The sequence below is a fragment of the Trachemys scripta genome, chromosome 7 (assembly GCF_013100865.1).
Source record: "Trachemys scripta elegans isolate TJP31775 chromosome 7, CAS_Tse_1.0, whole genome shotgun sequence".
Classification (NCBI taxonomy): Eukaryota; Metazoa; Chordata; order Testudines; family Emydidae; genus Trachemys; species Trachemys scripta.
In genome coordinates, this window is record NC_048304.1 from 28071576 (window position 1) to 28091928 (window position 20353).

Genomic DNA, 20353 nt, shown 5'->3' on the forward strand with positions numbered 1-20353 from the left:
TTCAACTATTTGTAGGTGAGAGTTGACAGGCAGAGCAAATTTGACAGTTAAACTCTGCCAATAGGCTCTATACTCTCCCTGTAATTTTCAGCTATCATAAATGATAGAGCTGTTTGTAAAAGAGCAGTTAATCAGACAGCTATCATCATGGACAAGTACACTGCAAGTAGTCCACCAATGTCTATAATTGCGAAAATGCTACTGAATGCTGATGGTGTGACTTCCTGGAATTAAAGGTGTGTTGTCACAGATTTCCTTCCTAGATAGTTCTGTAGTAGTGCTGCAGAAGTCAATAACAAGTTCCAGTCTGGGATTTATGAATGTATAGAACTTAATATTATTGTCCTGTCTTCAGTTTCCTCCTTTGTCATTCCTTCCAAGCGCTTCACCATTCCTATTTTGGACTTAATTCCTTGTTTGTGAATCTGTGGTAATACTTCTGAGAGGCTATTGGTTGTCCAGTTGAATGGGCAATAATTTGTGATCTACATCTTATGTAGATGGCCTTGAGGTCATTGATGTTTCCTCTTGGTCTTATTTCCAGAATTTTATTGCTAAACTTTTTTTCTGAGACCCAATTAAGAGTAGTGAGTCTTTTCTGTGTATGGAGGGTGATACCCAGATATAAATGTAAGAACAAAAGGTTTTGAGAGACAGCTTGGATGTGCAATGCTGTTGTGTGTAGCTGTGGTTTGGTTTGGTTTTCTTTTAGTTTTGTGCAAACTCACCATTTTCTCCATCTGTGAGTGCTGTTGCATGCTGTTAGCTACTTTTATGGTAGTGTTAATTTAAACTGAACAAGCTATAGTTGATCTTCCTTCTAAACGGATGAATTTTCTCTTGTACCTACTTATGGAGGCATCCAGAATTTTAGTCTTGTGTTTCTAGCATTTACGTAGATTAAGCAGATATATTTACACAACATTTATCATGTTCTTTGGTTTCACTGTACTGATGCACTTCATCAAGATGTGATTGTAAACGGGGAATTGTTATCAAGCAAATGCGTTTCTAGTGCGGTCCTGTAAGAACAAGAATCAATTCCTGCGCTTTTTAACATTTTTATTCATGAACTGGAAGAAAACCTAAAATCTTCACTGATAAAGTTTGCAGATGACACAAAAATTAGGCGAGTGGTAAATGTGAGGAAGACAGGTCACTAAAACAGAGATCTCATTTTAAAATATTCTTTCTGAAATTCTAGCAAACTACAATATTCTCAGATCTCAATTATATATTGAGGTTTTTACATCTGCTTTTAGCAAAACCTGGAATAGAATTTTTCTGTGAACTTGATGATCTTGTCTACTAAAATTTATTGAGCACTTCATTTCATTGAGGTTGGTTTGCCATCATTTTCCAGTGTACCTTAAAATCTGGGTTCCAAGACTTAATTTTGTTTAGTTTCTTTTCGTTTCTTTTAGTCCCTGTCCTTGGAATTCTTTAACTATGGTTGAAGGGTTGCTGATTCTGCAGTCTTCAAATGTAAACTCCAATCCTGTAATCTTTTCAACTTGCCTTTACATGTTTTCATCTATTATTTTGCTCCATTTATGAAATATATAAATATAAAAAACTGCATAGAATTGGATACCATGTCTGTCTTATTGTAGACCTTGATTTGTAATATCCAAGAAAATATATAATTTAGTTGGGGAAAAACAGAAGATAACACTACTAGAAATTCAGATGCTGATAATAACATGGACCACGCTTTTGTTTTTTAAATTGCAGACCATACAGCAAAACAAGGAGCCAGATGTATTTCAACAACCCAAGGCTTTGCCAAAAGCCAGCCAAGTAAGCATATAAACTTTTCTCCAGCAAATTAAATATTTCTCATGTCAAAGTTTTCTATTTTACAGCAAATAATTTCTTGTATCTTGAAGACTCAAGAACAAGACTGTAGTCATTAACATGCCCATTAGTCCTGTTTCCATCTCTGAAAGTCCGAAAAATGCTATCATGGTTAGGAAAGAGACTATAGTAGATAATGTTTTCACCCCTCAGCTCACAGAGAGACGAGAATGGCTTCTCTTCAGTATGGGATCTCTTCCCTGCATGTTAGCTGTGCAGTGCTATGGGAGAGTGAACTAGTCTCTTCTGCTTTGTGAAGTATGACCAGGAATAGCAGACTGCATCATCTTTTATTCTGGTGGTGTTGCGTGAACTAGAAAGAATATATCTTGACTCTCCAATCCCAGGTTCCGTTTGAACCTGTAGCAGTTTTTAAAAGCATTTTCATTTGTAGATGGTGGAATTGAGAAGCAGTAAGTAGAGAACGACATAGTTCCATAATTATTTTTACTTAATGTTTATATTGGGGTAATAACTAAGGGCCTCAATCTGTGCAAACATGGTAAATGACCGTCCCTATCCCCAAACAGCTTACAGTCTAAAAGACAAGACAAACATAACAGGTGGATGGGACAAATAGGTGTGGGGAAAAGGGTAGGACAGCGTCCCAAAAAATATTGTGCTTTAGCACAGACTAGTTGTGAGCACAATTTGTAGCCAGTTGGTAGCAGTAATAATTGTAATCACCACTTGCTGTTTTTATAGATTCAGTTTTCAGATTGTTAGAACCACAAAAGAATAACCTTTGACCATCCAGGTCAATAGAATATCAAAATGAACTTTGAGAGTCCAGTCAGAAAATAGTTAGCAGTAGCCAAAAAGCAAGATCATATCTTTTAAAATATACTTGACCTCTAATGATTTTTATTTAATTATTTACGTCTAAATGAAATACACAGTGAAATGTAGTCGTTACTGGTGGCCAGCAGCATCTAAACTGATTAGTGGCTTTACAAAAATCCATGAATGGTACGGCTTTTAAACACTATTACTAAATCATGCCATTCTAATTCCTTTTGCATTATATAAAAGCTGCTTTAGTAGCATGTTCATCTCTAATCGGGAGGGCAGCAAAATGACTTTGTTCACAGTTCAGTGCAGTCTGTAAATTGGCCAGAAGTCAAGGATCAGTTAAGCAGTGTGCCCACAGTAAAAAATGCATCACTTTTTAACTCAAAAGACAATTTAGTGTGCTGGTGGTATGCCACTGACCAAATGTGCAGGTTTAAATGTGCTTTGATGATTTTCAAATTAAATCTTACTGTGGTATTTTCCCGACTATGTTGAATTTTAATATATATTTTGCAAGGTTTAACCCTTTTGATATGACTCTCTATTTAAACATTCAGGGTAGATAGTTTTGCCCGATTTCTTTTCATAAGATTTTAAATTTCCAAGGGAAGCTTTTTGTTTGTGTATAAAGTTTTTATTTGAGTTTCGCCGTTTATTTCTGCTTTCCTTCTTTGGTGAAACTGTTGGGGTTGTCAAAATGAATCCCAAACATTTTGGTCATCCAGAAAGCCTAAGCAAAAGATGCAGGTAGATCAGTATATTCAATATAAAACTGAGGTGACAGGGAGTCTTCAGATTAATTACCTGAGAGCGTGAGCTTTCCCTACCCTCCTCACACAGATCTAGCCTTCTGACATTTTGGGGCTCTTAAACTTGAGGAGAAGGTATGCAGTTATACTGACCAAACTCCCGATGTAGACAGCACTATGTCGACAGGAGACGCTCTCCTGTCAGTGGAGGTAGCATCTTCACTAAGTGCTACAGTGGCGCAGCTGCAATGCTGTAAGTGTAGATAAACCCTCAGTTCTTGCTACTCTGATTTACTTTATATGGAGTTAAGAACACAAGAGGGTAGTGATTGCAGAGAAGTACTGTGCCTACAAAGAAGATAAATCTGTATCTTGTTCAGCTCTTAAAAGTTTTATATTTATAAAGCAAACTGATATGACTCAACTAATTAAGCTCCAATGCACTTCTTTTTATGCATGTAAAGCTTTAATGTTTTATACTGGTATTTTGTGTCTTATATGCTACAAAAGCCAGCTTGTTACAGGTATACATTTTAAGGAACTCAGTATGATAATGGTCACCCCTAGGTCCCAGTGCCCTGAAGAGCTACTAAATTCCCTAGGGTTCCTGAGGTTCCTAATGCCTCCCAGTAGTTGATTAATCTATTTTCTCCATCCTGTCTTCTTTGAAATCATGCTGTATATGGTTCCATTTGTTAGTTTGTTTTTAAAAATTGCCCTTGCATGAGATTTTTTCAGCTGTACAACTACCTAAAGTGCCAAGTGTTTAAAAAAATAATTTATGATCAAAAGATCTACAGCATAGACAGACACAAGTAGTGAGATTTCAAATGAAGCCATTTTAAATCCTCCCAGTTCTTAATCTAATTAACTGATTTATTTGACCTTAACAAAAATTTAATCTGCATCCGAAGAGTAAAGAGAAAACTTCAGACACTTTTCTCATCCCTGTCATAGGCTGAAACGGTAAAATGCATCAGTCTTATCTATGAAGGCGGTAAAGGCTCTTCCATAATCTATAGATATAGGTGTTAGTCTTTCCAAATAGGTATTTGTCTGTTCAGAGATTGATATAAAAACACTCTCTAAATGTCTATTTAGATAACCTATGTAGCAATAATGGCTAATTCATCCAGATTCTTATAAAGGCACTCATCTCCACAGTGTACGTGAGTGCTTAATTATTTTCCTTTCTTTTGCAGGTCGCACCTCCACAGTTTGTTACAGTCACAACTACAGTGACTCCTTCAATCCTCTTGTCTCCTAGTGTTTTCCAGCAGTCAGCGACAAAATCCACTGAAATAGAGAATAAAGCCAGCTCCTCTTCTCCTCTAACACTTGGAGCAACAGAAATTCAGACAATGCCTCCTACTGTTCTCAGTAGGTCTCAGCTCCAGGAAACCTTAATACATCTAATAAAGGTACTGTCAGTATCAGATGAAACCACTTTGGGTTTTTTCTGAATACAGAGGCAAGTAATGAGACTCCGTGCACTGGCAACTCCCATTGGATTCAATAGACGTTACAAGAGCTCAGCACTCTTGGGAGCATGATGATTCCACACAGGTCCCATGTGTAGAGACGGTCCCTTGACTCCAGGTGTCTTTCTTCCCAGGATGGCACAATTTACTTCCTTTTTGGGATCCAGGTTTAGTGATGAGGTGGGGAACAGCTGAGGGTAAGCCACGAGGGACATGCATTGGGCCTCTTCCTTCTCTATCCACATACATCTCTGCAAAAATCTGCAGAAAAGTTAATGCATCTTCAGGATTTATTAACATTCCTATGGAGCCCCTCCTGCTGCTTAGCTCCCTCTTAAAGGGAGTTCCAGGGGTGAACTTCAGGGCTGCAGTCTTTGGCAGCACAGCTCCAATGGATCTGCACTGAGTGGAAAGGAGCTCAGGCACTTGTGCAGAGACCTCTGTATAGTATTGCAAATCTCACAGGGTCTGCAGAATTTGTGGGTAGAAAAGTTGCAGAGTCCCTGTGCCATTCTATGCGTTTTTATGCTGAAAGGGGTGAGTTGGTACAGGATTTTGCCCACAAGAAGTTGAAAATATGTATGTAAAATCAAAATATCTTTCATTAATAACTCAACCTGGAAGTAACTTGACCATTACATTTTTATTTAACAAAATATTCCAGTTACAGATGAGTTTTCTTTGCCCCTTTTTTAGGGGCATGAGCTCACCTTGAAATAGAAACTGCAAGCATTCTGATTAACGAATTAGAAAGTTTTAAATGAGTGTGCTTTAATGCTTCAATTACTATTTCTGATGCAATTCTGTTTTGCAACTTCTGCTGCAATGTTCCTCAGGGCAGGTCTAAACTTAGAACGCTGTAGCAGCACAGCTGCACTGAAGCAATTGCACCACTGTAGCACTTCGGTGAAGATGCTACTATGCCAACAGGAGAGTTTCTCCTGTCGGCGTAGTTAATCCATCTCCGCGAGAGCCGGTAGCTTTGTCGATGGGAGAAGTCCTCCTGTCAACATAGCACTGTCTACACAGGGGGCAAGGTCAGTATAACTATATTGCTCAGGGATGTAGATTTTTCCCACCCCTTGGTGATGTAGTTATACCAATGTAATGCAGACCTGGCCTCAGTAAATCACAACAGAGCTATTGCTCCGAGAGAGCCATATAGCAAGAGGATTATTTAGTCTCTTTCTGTTGTAAAATTACCACCAATGTCACAAAACTTTGTGCAAAACAGGGCTCTCTTGCTCTTTCCACACTGATATCAATAGGTCTTCCCCACAAAATGCAGCTCTAAAAATAAGACTACAGAAACACAGCTCCTAGTGATAGAATTGTTAGGACTGGAAGGGGCCCATAATAAGTCATATGATCAGCTTTGGTGGCTGTTTTTGTTCTTTTGCATGACCTGCCTTTTTTTGCAGGACCTGCAGCTGCAACAAAAAACACTTGCTGACCCAGGAAAAACCTGCAAACTGAGCTCAACTGCCAGTCTTTTGTGGGGAGTTTTTATTTAATTAATTAATTAATTAATTAATTAATGGAGGCAGATTTCTGCCTGTAATCTTGAGGACACTATTTGTGCTGTTCCGGTTCCAAAGGGAGCAGTACTTTTTATATGCAATCTGTATATGCCGTATTTAGACAGGAACCTGAAGGCTATCACCTGTATTCCCCACTCTGAAGAGACACAAACTCCATCTTGAGGTTTAAGTTATGCACAGTTAAGTAGCAAAAATCAGCACTTAAGTGTATGTTTTTAGTTAATATTCTGCATGTGCTCTTTTCCCCTCCTGCAGAATGATTCCAGTTTTCTCAGTACTGTTCATGAAGTCTACTTGCAAGTCCTGACCAAGAATACAGACATCAAACTATAATTGTCAGTTGAACTGAATTAACTTCAATATGTCTGCTTCTGAAACAATTATGCCTCATCTATAAAGCTGTAATATTTTTTTAAAAAGAATATTTAGTTTTCAGTGTCTTGAATTTTGAACCTGTTGGGAAAGACTATTCCTTAAAAATACTTCTAAAAGTAATCTAGGTTTCACTGTGATCATCACCAGCAAACCTTTGTTTCTAAGGAAAAGTTGTTTAGTTGCATATGAGTTTTCATTAGCATTAAGTGAATGTGCAAATGTTTTCTCTGACCTTTTTTATTTCTAGCTATCTTCAGTATTGAAGAGTTAAGGGGAGCAGTATATACAGTACACTACACAGTTCAGAACAAAACTCAGATGTAAAACCCACTTCTGGTTCTAAGGGCTTTGTAGAGGCTGGGTAGGCTCATTTATTATAATAAACTGTGGTTGGTTGGTGGAAGATACTGCAGTCAAGCTTGGAGCTGGATGCCCTTAGAGCTAGATGTTTGAGGTAGGGGTTAAAAATACTTTTGCCCATTCCTGAGGAACAAACAGCTTTTACCCAATGCACATCCTTATTTTGAAACTGTTCCGTTAGTTTTTGGTTTTGCATCTTTGGCAACAAACAAGTGTCCAATGAAATATGCTCGATTTCTCTAAAAAGATCTAATTCAAAGTGTGCACAATCCTAGGATATGGCAATCATGTGTTCTTTAAGTAACAGCCTGATTCTGTAAATTTTTTAAAACAGATCTGGGGAAGAATATCACTCTAAGACTATTATTTTCCTATTCCCTGGGGCTATATATGATATTTGAAATATGTTGTTTCTGTTAAGCTAAGGACGAGCCAATGCCAGAATTGAGTTTCATTATTCACTTGTGTTGGCACTGTAGTGTTGAAAACTATACAGATGCGGAACAATTACAAACTGACACTCCCGCCCCCTTGCCTCCAAAAAAATTTTCACATTGTGTAATGTTGCATTGTGTTTAGTTGAAAAGTGAACACTTCTTACATATGGTTTACCATTTCAGTATTTACCAGTGTAAGAATCAGACTTCTTCATGTCTCCCCTTTTGAAGTCAGAAAAGAATCTAATGATATTTTACTATGCTGCTATTGGTCTATCTGTGACTTATATTTATTTCTATATGGCATGAAAAGGTAGTTAGTAATACTTTAAAGTAGATCTCAGTTGATTCCAGCAATAGTAATTTTAAGGGATGATTTTTGAGTAGAGAGGTCTTGGTATATTTGGTAAGGGATAATTTGTAGTAAATTTAACCAATTAGGATGCTTTGCTTATTTTTTCCAAGCACTATTGCAACGAAAAAGGAACAAGTTTTGTTTGGCTCTACAAAATAGAATATCCTAGGGATTAGTTGTAATAATGTTGACATAGTCAAGAGTGCAGGGTCATTTCATTGGAAATGATCAAATAAGCTTTAATTGTGACTCCATCACAAATCAGTGGGTTTCTTACAGTTATAACAAAATGTTTGTTTGCATTTTTCATGTCTAATAACTATTTTACTTTGAACTTTGTTTTTGAAAAGAAAAGATTTTTGTTTGGCAAAATCTGCCTTCTGAAGAGTTTTTCAGCCTTTGAACTCTGTTTTCAATTTAAAATATTTAGTATTTTTATGTTAGTGTGCAGAATTCAGGGAAACATGCTAGTGATCATGTGTATTTACCAAGAAATATATTAGCATTAATGGTAGCATTTGAATTCAGCAACAAAGACTTTCTGAACTTTGTAAGGAAGAAGGTGACCTTCCTATTCACCTACTAGAATTATAATAGCATTCACAAAGCAATGTGAATTTGATTAGTTTATCTAAACCCATACACCTGATCCAAATAAAACTTGTGAGGACCTTATTGGAGGAGAAAGAACAGAAAAAAATGCCAAACTAGAGAGCAGTGCTCTTGGATATAGTCCTAGTGGACAATAACCAAGACCCTCAAACAGGTGTCTTTCTCTGGCTTCAGCAAAGACTGAAGCAGTATTTTCTTGACTTTTATGAGCATTTCTACTAACTTGAAAAGGAGGGTGGATGGAAAGATGAGTTCCCAAGTATAGAAATGAGAAAAGGAGCTACTGAGATGATACAAATTACAAACATTTCTGTTAATTTTCGGTTAAATACAGTCTCATTTTTAAAATGTCCTATCCAAAGATTTATATAAATGATGGGACACTGAGGATTTCCCTCATATGGATTGTACTTTCATTTGAAGTCTGTACGTCATGAATAGTTGACGATAAAGGGAATGTTATTTTAAGTAGCAACAATAGGGTTTGATTATAATCTAAACCCCAAACGTTTTACATTTTTGTTTAATGTGCTTGTGTTATAACTGTCCAGGAACCTCCACACGATGTTGGTAGATCCAAGTTCTCTTAATTTTTATATTCTACTAACCTGAAAAAGTGTCGTCTTCCCAGCTTGCAGAATGAATTTAAATCCTCGTGACTAAGCAAGCTTTCTAATGAGTACAACTGATTTCTGTTCATATTGAATTCTTACTCACATTGACTCCACCTGCTGTATGTATAAACAGACGCACACTGGGAGAACAGGAGTCTCCTGCATATGCAGAGTGCCATGATAGTGCTTTTTGTAATACGACAAGATTAAACAGATAAACCTCTTTAATGAAGAACTGCATTGTAAAACAAGCTCTGCTGCAACATAAAACTGGAGATGTTTTATAGTGTGGAAATTGACAGCTTTATTCTGGTTATTTTAAACTTTTGTATTCTAAAATGGTCAAGTTTGTTTCATTGCTTGATTCATGTTAGCTGCATGTACTGATCGCTAATACATAGCTAGTTACCATGGGTCATCACAGCAACTTAACATGATCATTTAAAGTGGCTTTTTGTTTTGGTAAAACTACTACTTGTACCCATTAGTTCTGAGAGTGAAAACAATTAGTTTAGACTATATTCCCAAAATTAATTATCTGTCTAAGCACGTATTTTCTATGGTCAATGTTAAGTCACTTTAAAAATGATAACCTTCTAATCAACGATGGTTTTAAGATTTACAGCTTTATTATTATTCACAACATTAAAATTGTTTCTCAGTTTTGTAGCTGTTAAGTTAATATTGCAAAGTTGTATGAAAAATACCGAACAGCTATTAATTTGGAAGCAATATATCTTGTAAAAGTAGAAAATATTTGCTAAAGAATTGAGGCAAAGTGTGAAACTGAAAGAGTAATTATTAATTTTAGTTTCATATAACAAATGTTTGACTTGCCAGGTATTTCTATTCAACATGTTTGAACATTTGCAGCTGGACATGTTTCATTTTGCCTACATTTTGTTTTGCTTCATTTTGGTACATTCCTTCAACCTATAATGCCCTATCTAATCAAGTATGTAATTACTGGGAAACTTTCAAAAGAGAGTGATTACTTTGGAAAGTTATCTTTAAAAATATGTGAGAAATCAGCCACTTTTTCCAGCTATTTGAATTGCTTCTTGCTTACAGCATATCTTTACAGGAGGAATGTGTGCAATATATTTCACCTCAGTTTAGTCTGACATTGTTGTGAAAATGTTAAGATGCAATATCTTCCTTCCACTTTAAATTGGAAAAAATTGCAATATCTTTCTCTGATGGTCTATTTATTTTTATCTATTCTGTGCTTGGGCACATTGGTGGGGGGTGTTTTAAAATGTAAAGTATGCATTTTTAACTGTCAGATTATTATTATTATTTTTTACCACTTTCAACTGCACCAGTTATTATTTACTTGCATGTTCTTACAGTATGAAGATGGTCAAGACATTGGGGTTTTTAGTAATGATTTCTGGAAACATACGGTATGCAAACAAGTTTTTTAAAGTCAGTAAACATAGATACTGCATCACTAACATTATGATATGGACTTCTTTATACCATCTATGTATGTTTGCAAATATTAAGTTATTGCATAAATGTTTAAGAATTAGCATTTTTCATCCAAAATTTTGTATGTTTGCAAATATATTTTTGTAATAAAATTTCAAAAGCAAATATTTCAGCACCTCTTACGATCTTCCGGTGTTTTATTTCATTTGCAGAGATAGAAACTAGCTATAAGTGTAAACTCAAAAGGTTCATTGGGGTCATCCATCCTGGTGCCTTAAATTTTAGATTTTGAATTCGGCAAACCAACCAATCTTCATCCTGTTCTAAGAAGTAAATCTGTAAGATCTGTGTTGCTACTACTGCAGTTGCTTCCATTGGCTTCCATCCTAATATTTAATTTTTGTAGTACCCTTCTCATCCATTCTAGCAGATGTGTGATACTTGAGAAACCAAATATTAATCGGAAACAGTTTAGATTTAGACTTGGTGGTCTGGATTAATTCAGCAACTGTCACTCCATACTAATTGATTATGGTAATACTGTGCTGCCCAAACCACTGGTGAATTATAATAGTTTTCAGAGTAGCAGCCGTGTTAGTCTGTATCCGCAAAAAGAACAGGGGTACTTGTGGCACCTTAGAGACTAACAAATTTATTTGAGCATAAGCTTTTGTGGGTTACAGCCCACTTCATCAGATGCATAGAATGGAACATATAGTAAGAAGATATATATACGTACAGAGAACATGAAAAGGTGGAAGTTGCCATACTTTTTTTTACGGATTCTCCTTTGCATCTTGAATGCCAAACTTATTTTCAGCTGAAATAGAACATAAACAATATTATAAAATTCTTCACATATTCCTTACAAACATTATTTAATTGCCGTAAGATAAATCAGATGGGGAAATTGAGACAGACAAGGGGACAAATTCAGAAGTTATATGTCAGGTGGAGTAAGTTAGATGCCCTTGCATTAAATTCCCATAAATTCAGTCTCTTGAATCTACTTACACCCAGTCTCCCACCAAATTTGTCAGTCTAAATACGTCTAAGGGGATGTAACTTACATGTTGAAGAGGCAGAACTGTATCTAAAAACAGGATGATGCTATCTTTGTAGCTGTTAGTGGACTGAGAACTGTACTATATATGCAAGCAGGTCCTCTCTGATTGCCTTGCATGGCAGCCTTCCAGTAGGAGAGTGATAACTTTTATGGAATAGTCATGAAAACAAAATAACAGACATAATGGCCTGAATTTTGGCTTTGCTTGCCATGTCAAATTTGTTGCGTACAACAGTCAACACAGAGGCGGAGGATTGAGTACAGTGGGCACAGTCTCTTCTCTTTTATAGAGATTCAGTGAAGAATTATATTGTCCTGCATCTAAACTACGTCATCCACTGTGTAAATAAAATTCACCGCAAATTTGGGCCAATTTTTTTTCCTCTGGCCTCCCATCTCACATGTCAGTTTGGACTCTGCAATGGACAAGCGTATTTTCTGAGTGAGTTGGGGTGGAAGCATGTGTCAAAAATCAAATAAAGAAAGGTGGTTACAGTATTATGGAGAAACAGGTGGGAGGCTGGGAGCTTGGGGCTCTGCTTTCTGGTCTTCCTTCAGCAGGTGCTGTCCAGCAACGAAGTACACCCTCATCTATGTTTGTAAATGTTCCAAATGTGGGAGCTAGCCCCCTCCTTTCCAGGCTAACCAAGTAGCTGAAAGGAAAACTACACTTTTCTCTAATGCCTCTTAGAGAATGAAATATCTACCAAAATGAAATATATGAAAATGAATTTCCCAGTGAATTTTGAAATACCTGTCACTGTTTTAATACCTCCCTCCAATGAACTGGACTATGTGACTCTGAGGTCTAACCGCTTAGTGATGTTGCATTGTACTTCCCAGCAGGAGGCAGAGTTTCATGAAATAGAATTAGGGCATAGAAAATTCATCCACTGAAATCTGACTCTTCTAATTGAATTTTGGGGTAAATTCTGATGGGGTTAGAGGATGAAATACATATACGCTGTGGCACATACAAATAGCACATGCTAAAGAAAACATTTCTTCAGATGCAAGAAGTGAGGTTCTTACCCACGAAAGCTTATGCTCCAATACATCTGTTAGTCTTAAAGGTGCCACAGGACCCTCTGTTGCTTCTTACAGGTTCAGACTAACACGGCTACCCCTCTGATAAAGAAAACATTGTGACAGATCCTCAGCTTGTGTAAATAGCAACATCTTTACTGACTTCAGTAAAGCCATGCTCATTTAAACCACTTTAGGATGTGATCCATTGTACAACAATATACTTGTTATGCCTCACACCCTACAAAGTGACTGGATTGCCGTGGGGCTCACTAATATCATATCACTGTATCAGAGGACAGAAAAACTGCTACCATCCCTTCTCCCAGTTACAAATGTTGTTTCATGAAATAGGTGGATTTTTCTCCCTTTCATTTAAAAATTGAAAATGAATTGTGTGCTTTTATTTTTAAACTTTTTTAACAATGCATTTAAGCAGTTCTTAAATTAATCCAAGCATTAAAAAATACACCTTAAAATAACTTTTAAACTGTTTTCAATGCTTGCTAGCCGGAACTTGATTTGTCTGTCTCCATTCTGTTTCATGAAATTCTACTTTCCAAGAGTGAAGATGGTGGCTTCTTCCTTGTTGCTTTAAATATTGTATTATATGTCAGATAAACGTGTTTTTTTAAGTAGCTTCCTCATCTTTGCAAGTAGACATCATGATTAGAATCACGTGTATGCTACTCTGCTGTTTTCCTGTAAAGATGAGCAACCTAAACTGTTCCACAGAGATGAACTCTCTTGTCTTTCTTAAGTTGTAAGTGTTGTTATTAATGATTACTATCATTTCTCTGACCTGACAGGTTTACTAGCAGGGCCAGCTCTGGGCACCAGCTTGGCAAGCAGGTGCTTGGGGTGGCCACTCCGGAGAGGGGCGGCAGGTCCGGCAATTCAGCGGACGGTCCCTCACTCCCGCTCGGAGCGAAGGACCTTCCGCTGAATTGCTGCCGCAGATCGCAATCGCGGCTTTTTTTTTTTTTTTTTTTTTTTGGCTGCTTGGGGCGGCCAAAACCCTGGAGCCGGCCCTGTTTACTAGTCTAGGCCAACTTGGAAATCTCATGAGAATAGCACTCCTATGCGCTCTCTCCACCTCCATCCAGACTGAAACTAGGAAATTTCGAGTCCATTTTTCTTTGCTTGATTGTACCTTCAAACCCCTTATCAAAGATTTGTGGGATGGGCAAAGATTAAAACTAGTTAATACCAAACTGTTTGCCCATCCCTAGGAGAAGGCTGATAGGCTAATGTAATTAGCTACATTAAACCATCTTACCCTATCAAAGTTAATTTCTATTAAGGATTTATTTTATCTGACAGATAAACATTAAATGTACATATATAAATATCTGAAAGTCTCCCTACAGATGTTAACTTTCACTAACATATAGAATTGACATGTGCGGCCATATTCTGATCTGTTACTCTAGTTTTACATCTTATATTATCTAAATCAGGCTATTGACCATTGTGTCAATCCCTTTGAATTAGTGCACTAATAATTTTGTTTGTAAAATGTTTATACATGTCTTCCAATTTTCTTGTGCTTTCCATTAAATTCCTTCTTTGTGCAGGATTCCCGGTAGGGCCAGTTAAGCAGTGGGAAAGAGAGGCGGCTCTTCTGTCAATCATTAGCACATTTTAAAGGAGAGCTTTAGGAGTGAGGTATAACAAAAGGAGAGCAAACAGGAACTAGAAGTGCGGGTAAACAACAGAAAAGAGTTGATGCAAAATGTAGATGGGAAATATGGAAAGAGGTGATTAGCAGTGAGGTGATAAGGGATACATGAGAAATACAAAGATGTTACATGGAACACAGAAGAAACCAATCGCTTTGCTGTAAGTTACCATTTCATTCCTGGGCTGCTGCATGCCTCCTTTGGGTGATTTACCAGGGTTTAGTGGCTGAGGATGAAATGAGGTTCACATTGAGGAATCCAGAATATTTCAGTCCATACATTGATAACCAAGCTGGGTTGGGCATGACCTCCCTTCCCCAGTCTGTGCTGTGGTAGCACTGAACTATTTGCCAGGTCCACTATGGATTTTTTTTAGCCTTCAGATATCCTGAAGCAGGATAATGGAGTTGCCAGACTAATGGCATATCCAATTCCTATTTCTTTGCTGATGGTTCTTACTTTAGAGCCCAAAATCTGTAGCTCTTGCTAAGAAAGAAGTTGTTCCTAGTGAATTGGCTCAGCCTCTCATTTTTCATAAATAAATCTGGAGGGTTTTTTTCCTATTTAAAATGTAAGTAGTACAATTCTATAAAATGCATTGTAGGAAGTCTAATCACAAAGGCATAAGGAATATGCTTCCTTTTCAGGTTGATTGAAGGCACTTGGCCTTGGGCCTTACTTAAAGCATGCAGGTATGTGATGTAAATGTACAGCTTGTGTTTATTTCTTACCTAAATAAATCAAGAGGCTCTGAGAGTAACGAGAGAGATGCTCTAATGTGATGCTAGCAGAGTCCTTATGTGCTCTTACTCTAGAGAGCATATAGCTCCCGCATCCTGCCCCACTTCGTAGAAATCAGAGAAGGGTGGAGGAAGGCCTACAAGACTTTCTATTCCATCTCCTTACCAATGTGGGATTGTGATCCACAGTATATTTTTCTAGTGTATTGTCCAGTTTACTTCTAAAATGCCAAGCTTCTACTCCTCCACTGGGGAGACTAATCTCCAATCTGATAGATTTCACTCTAAGGAATTTTTTTTCTAATACCCAAAACTTTCCTTTCCACATGTTTAGTTCATTACTGTGTTTGTGTTCCCTTGCATCTAATTTTTTTCCTCCATCGTTGATGCCTACACTGTTCAATATTTGGAGATAGTTTTCATCTCCCGAATTGCCCCTTTATTTGTTGCTTAGCTAAATGATACATATTAAACTGCTTAGACCCTATTTTTTGCAGGCTGTTCCATCCAAGGCTGAAATCAATGGATCTTTGCACCGGTGTCGTGGTTTGGCGCTTCACAACGGCTTGCATAATTGGGGCAAGAATTTGGGCCCTAGCCAGCCCTCCTCCCAAAGGGCCTCCTCTCCTGCTGCTCTTTCCAAGAGGAACAATAATCCCCAAATCTGTTATGTTGTAGGAAAGAAACTGAAATCCCTTTTCCAGGAAAACACATTGTGTGAAATCTTGGCCCCACTGAAGTCAATGCCAAACTCCCATTTATTTCAATGGGGCCAGGATTTCTCCCATTGTAGTTTTACAGAGTATGACATAATGTAAATGGGAAGTCTGATTGATTGATTTATTAGTAGTATAGCAGGAGTTGCCGATGAGCCCCAGTCATAAACAAGGACACAATTGTGTTAGGTACTATACAAACATTGAAAAAAAAAGTCTTAATTTGGCTGTTGTAGATGCCTGTCCTGTTCCTTCTCCTTTCTATTTATACTGTAAACAGGAAACGGTTGGTTGGGTTTTTTTTTTTTTTTTTTAAATAATGTCTCCTTATTTACACAGAGTAAGTTATTCCATTTTTGGTAACAAGATCTTTAACTATGGAGTTCAGTCATTTGAACGTAGATATTCCTTTAAACAGTGAGTCCTGATCAGATATGCCAGCCTATAATGACAAAGCAAATTCCTAGTCTGTTTGAATGGGGGGGAACTAGTTTGTTTACTTATCATGAGTCAAATGTCAGACAGCTACTCAGTAGATGTAATGAAGTTACTTTTAAAAGTGTGTGTACTGTAGAGATTTGCTAACGTTTATCTAACTAAAACTGTGATCAGATAGAGGTAGAGGCTTGGCTTAAACAAGCACAAGCAAAGATCTTCATAAGTAAGGCTGAAATCAGAGTGGCTGAATCAAAACCCTAGATCCAAATAGCCCCAAACTTTGCAGCATTTGAAATCTACATCTGGTTCTAAATTTTGCAACTTGGGTCAGTCTCTAGCTGAAACACTTCTGTAAACTACCCACTTTGTGCTTAGAAATTGGAGTGCATCTGTTATACAAAGTAACTCATTAATGGGATTCCTGCAACACTATGATGAGATGGAAGACGGTGTATGTGTGTCTGCAGCAGTTTTCAATGGACTATCCATTCATTAGGGAAAGGGTGATAGTCTCCCTGTGTAAAGGCTGCAACAAGCTTCAAATATAAAGCTGTTTTGCCCCTTAATATTTTGGCTTGGAAAATAGGTTTGGTCTGGAAATTGCCAGATTTACCCTGCAAACAAAGAATTATTCTTGTTGACTTGTTTTCTGCAAAGTTTTAAAAAAATCATCACATAATTTTTGGGCTCTGTCCTGTTCCCAGTGATTTCAGTGGGTTTATTTACCATTGCTGCCTTTGGGAGCAGGTTCAGGCCCTGCATGAGCATGTTGTACTCTATGGGCTGTTGGTTGCTCCTTAGAAAGAGCATAAGAGTGTTTATGTAGATAACCGTGAACAGATACCTTCCTTTAGCTCCTGCGCTCAAGTCCTGTGTGTGTTAGCAGACCCATACTGGACCCTCATGCTCTATCTCAGAGATGAGGCTCTTTTCTCAGCTCTGTGGCAAATTTTCTACGTAATCTTTAGCAAGTCACTTAAACTACATTCACCAGTTACCTGATCTGAAAAAACGACCTGCGCGTGTTCTCCACGGGTCAAGGGAGCCTTTTAGTGGGAGAGGCAGTTGTAATTGTTGTTTTGCTAGATCAGGGGTCTCAAACTCCTGGCCCGCGGGCCATCTGCAGCCCGCGAGCCTCCCCAATGTGGCCCACAGGGCTCCAGCAGTTTTGGGGCCGGGTCTCTCCCTTGGACCCACCTGTCGCCCCTGGGCGCTCCCCACTCGGGCCCCGGCAGTGCAGCGGAGCTGAGTGGCGTCTGCCTGCTCGCTCCAGTGGCTGCTGGCCTCCTCCCTGTGGCCCCGGGGTGTGGCTGTGCCTCCGTGCGCTGCCTCAGGCCCAAGCGCCCTTGCGGCTGATGGGACGCTACAGGGGAGGTGCCTGGGGGCAAAGCACGCAGAGGCCCCCGGCCTGCCCCGGCTTGGAGCCCCAGGTAAGCGCCGCACCCCTGACCCTTTCCCAGAGCCTGCACCCCCACTCCCTTCCCACACACCCCTCCCACCCCGAACTCCCTACCAGAGCCTGCACCCCCTCCCCCATAACTCTCCTGCCCCCAAACTCCCTCTGAGCCTGCACCCCAATCCCATCCCCCCTCCCCCACCCAAACTCTGTCCCAGAGCCTTAGGCAGGTGGGGGGGGAGTTTTTTTGGGGGGCGGGTTCTGGGAGGATTTGAGGACTGGCACTGGCCCTAAGGTAAATTGAGTTTGAGAATCCTGTGCTAGATCTTGGAGTTTCCTCTTACAGAATGTGTCATCTATTTGAACAAGCACTTTTTAAAATGGATTTTGTTTTGTATTTTGAGATTCACTGGTGAAAGAACCTGAAGAGCGTGAAGGTGCAGCACAGCCTGGGGGCGGGGCGTGTGGCTATGGTGGCTTTAAGTTCCTTTTGTGCCCTCTTGATCCTGGGCTGCTACAGGCATGGGAGAGGCCCCCTTCCCCCCAGCATAATTTACATAGACTCCCTAGGCCGGGCTACGTTACAGCTCCCCTATGAGCCACAGCCCAGAATCTCTACAATTGTTCCAAGCTGCAGCCCCAGCCCAAACACTCCCTTCCTGCCCTTGGCATGCCTCCTGACAATTCGGACTTGCAAGGGGGTCCTTGGAGGAGAGCCTAACAGCTGTCCTCTGCAGTGTCTGTAATGAGGGAATCCCTCCCATGGCCTGACACTGGACTTTTGGGCGTCCTTTACACCATTTTAGCCCTCTTGCTTGGTATTAAGGGGCTGGAGTGGAGGTGAGGGTCTCACCCAGAGCTTTTGTACATTACTTTACTTTATACTTGAAGTTAATAATGTGTTTATATAGAAGGTGTGTAATGTCCTTAATTATTTATGTCCTTGCTCTTAAGTGCTTAGGTTTTGTAGATGATGTGCTAGGTAAGGACATATTTGCCAGTCAGCAGCCTTATTACTTTTTGGTTTTGGAATTTGATTTAGGTTAAAATGTTAAAGCTAGGACAAAAGTTAAGCAACTAACTCCATATTTAGATATCTAAATGAGTGGCCTGACTTACAGTGGTGCGGAGCATCTGAAGTGCCCACTGAAATCAGTGGAGTTGCCTCTATTTATGTCACACAGAGCCACATTCATTGCTGTGCTGTTTGCACAATTATCGCAAGAACAGAGTTTAGGTTGGGGGGTCTCTAAAAGGTGCTAATATGAGCACAACAATTTTTCTTATGCAGGAAGCAGGAAACTGATTTTGAGTTTCTAGCTCATGGTTATAATAGTTGTCAAATCCCCAGGCGGCCCTCTGAGGCAGGAGCAGATGTAGGCTGCAGCACAGGCTGGCTAGAAGCGGGATCAAGGGCAGTCTGTTGAAACTACTGGCAATGGGAGTGTTTGCAACCAGGTAGTGATGCTGAGTGGATTCTGCCCTTTGCTATTCCTAGGTTTGGCAACTCTGTTTCCTTTTCCTGGTTGTGATGTTGGACTCTGCTGGTTGTTCCTTATCTTAGGTTATTGTGTGAAAACTTTTGCAAAAAGATGAATCTTCAACATGGCCTGAAAATGATTAAACAGCAAGGAGGGAGGGAAGGAGGGTGTGTGTGTGTGTGTGTGTGTGTGTGTGTGTGTGTGTGTGTGTGTGATTTCTTCCAGAGAGCCCTATTGTCCATTATTTATTATCTGTATTACAGTGCTAGGCACTGTACAAACAGAACAAAAAAAGACCAGCATGCTGTATCTCCAGTGCTTGTGAGTTTCATTGTGAACACTTCCTGCTGCAATGTCCCACACAAACATAGCTCAGTTATGGATGGAGAGGCAATTTCTGGCTGAAACTTAACTTGTTGAAAGACTTAAAGATTAGGGCCTGGTTTTGAATTGATGTCACTGGTACACACCAGTATTGGCCTCTGACATGGCATGAGGTGAATGATGCATCATTTTATGTAACCGCTCATTAAAAATACATTTTCAAATACCTGAATGTGTTGTTACTTACAGTCATATAACATGGTTCACAAGCTTATATCATTAGTAATAACAGAGGGAGTACGAAATTGAGATGCAAGGAAAGGGTAGTGGAGGAAGAACTGATTTAATATTAAACTTTGAAGCATTTGATTAAGTCAAAAATTGCTTTTTCCTTCAGATATTATCTCCTGGAGATTCATAGATTATATAAGACCAGTAAGGATCATTGTGAATCATTTAGCCTGACCTACATGAGGCAAGCCATAGGACTTCCCTGAATTAATTCCTGTTTGAACTAGAGCAGCATCTCCTTTATAAAAACATGCAATCTTGATTTAAAGATTTCCAGTGATGAAGAATCCACTACCACTTTTGGTAAGTTTTTCCAATGATTAATTACCCTCACTGTTAATAATTTATGCCTTGTTTCTAGTCTAAATTTGTCTATCTTCAACTTCAACCAATTGGGTCTTGTTAGACCTTTGTCTGCTAGATTAAAGAACCCATTGTCAAATATTTGTTCCCCATGTAGGTACTTACAGACTCTGATCAAGTCACCCCTTATCCTTCTCTTTGTTAAGCTTAATAGATTGAGCTCCTGGAGTTTCTCACTATAAAGCATCTATTCCAATCCTTTCCAACATCCTTCTTGAAGTGT

At 38.9% G+C, this 20353-nt stretch overlaps 1 protein-coding gene across 1 annotated transcript in view; it reads left to right on the plus strand.

The window, feature by feature from the left end:
• Nucleotides 1-7070, plus strand: part of DCP1A (decapping mRNA 1A) — a 51465-nt gene extending 44395 nt beyond the window's left edge. Inside the window, exons 8-10 of the mRNA XM_034776449.1 lie at nucleotides 1735-1800; nucleotides 4601-4819; nucleotides 6676-7070. Of these exons, the coding sequence (XP_034632340.1) occupies nucleotides 1735-1800; nucleotides 4601-4819; nucleotides 6676-6753 (363 nt within the window). The 3' untranslated portion in view covers nucleotides 6754-7070. The remainder of the gene's footprint in view (nucleotides 1-1734; nucleotides 1801-4600; nucleotides 4820-6675) is intronic.
• Nucleotides 7071-20353: the final 13283 nt, after the last annotated feature.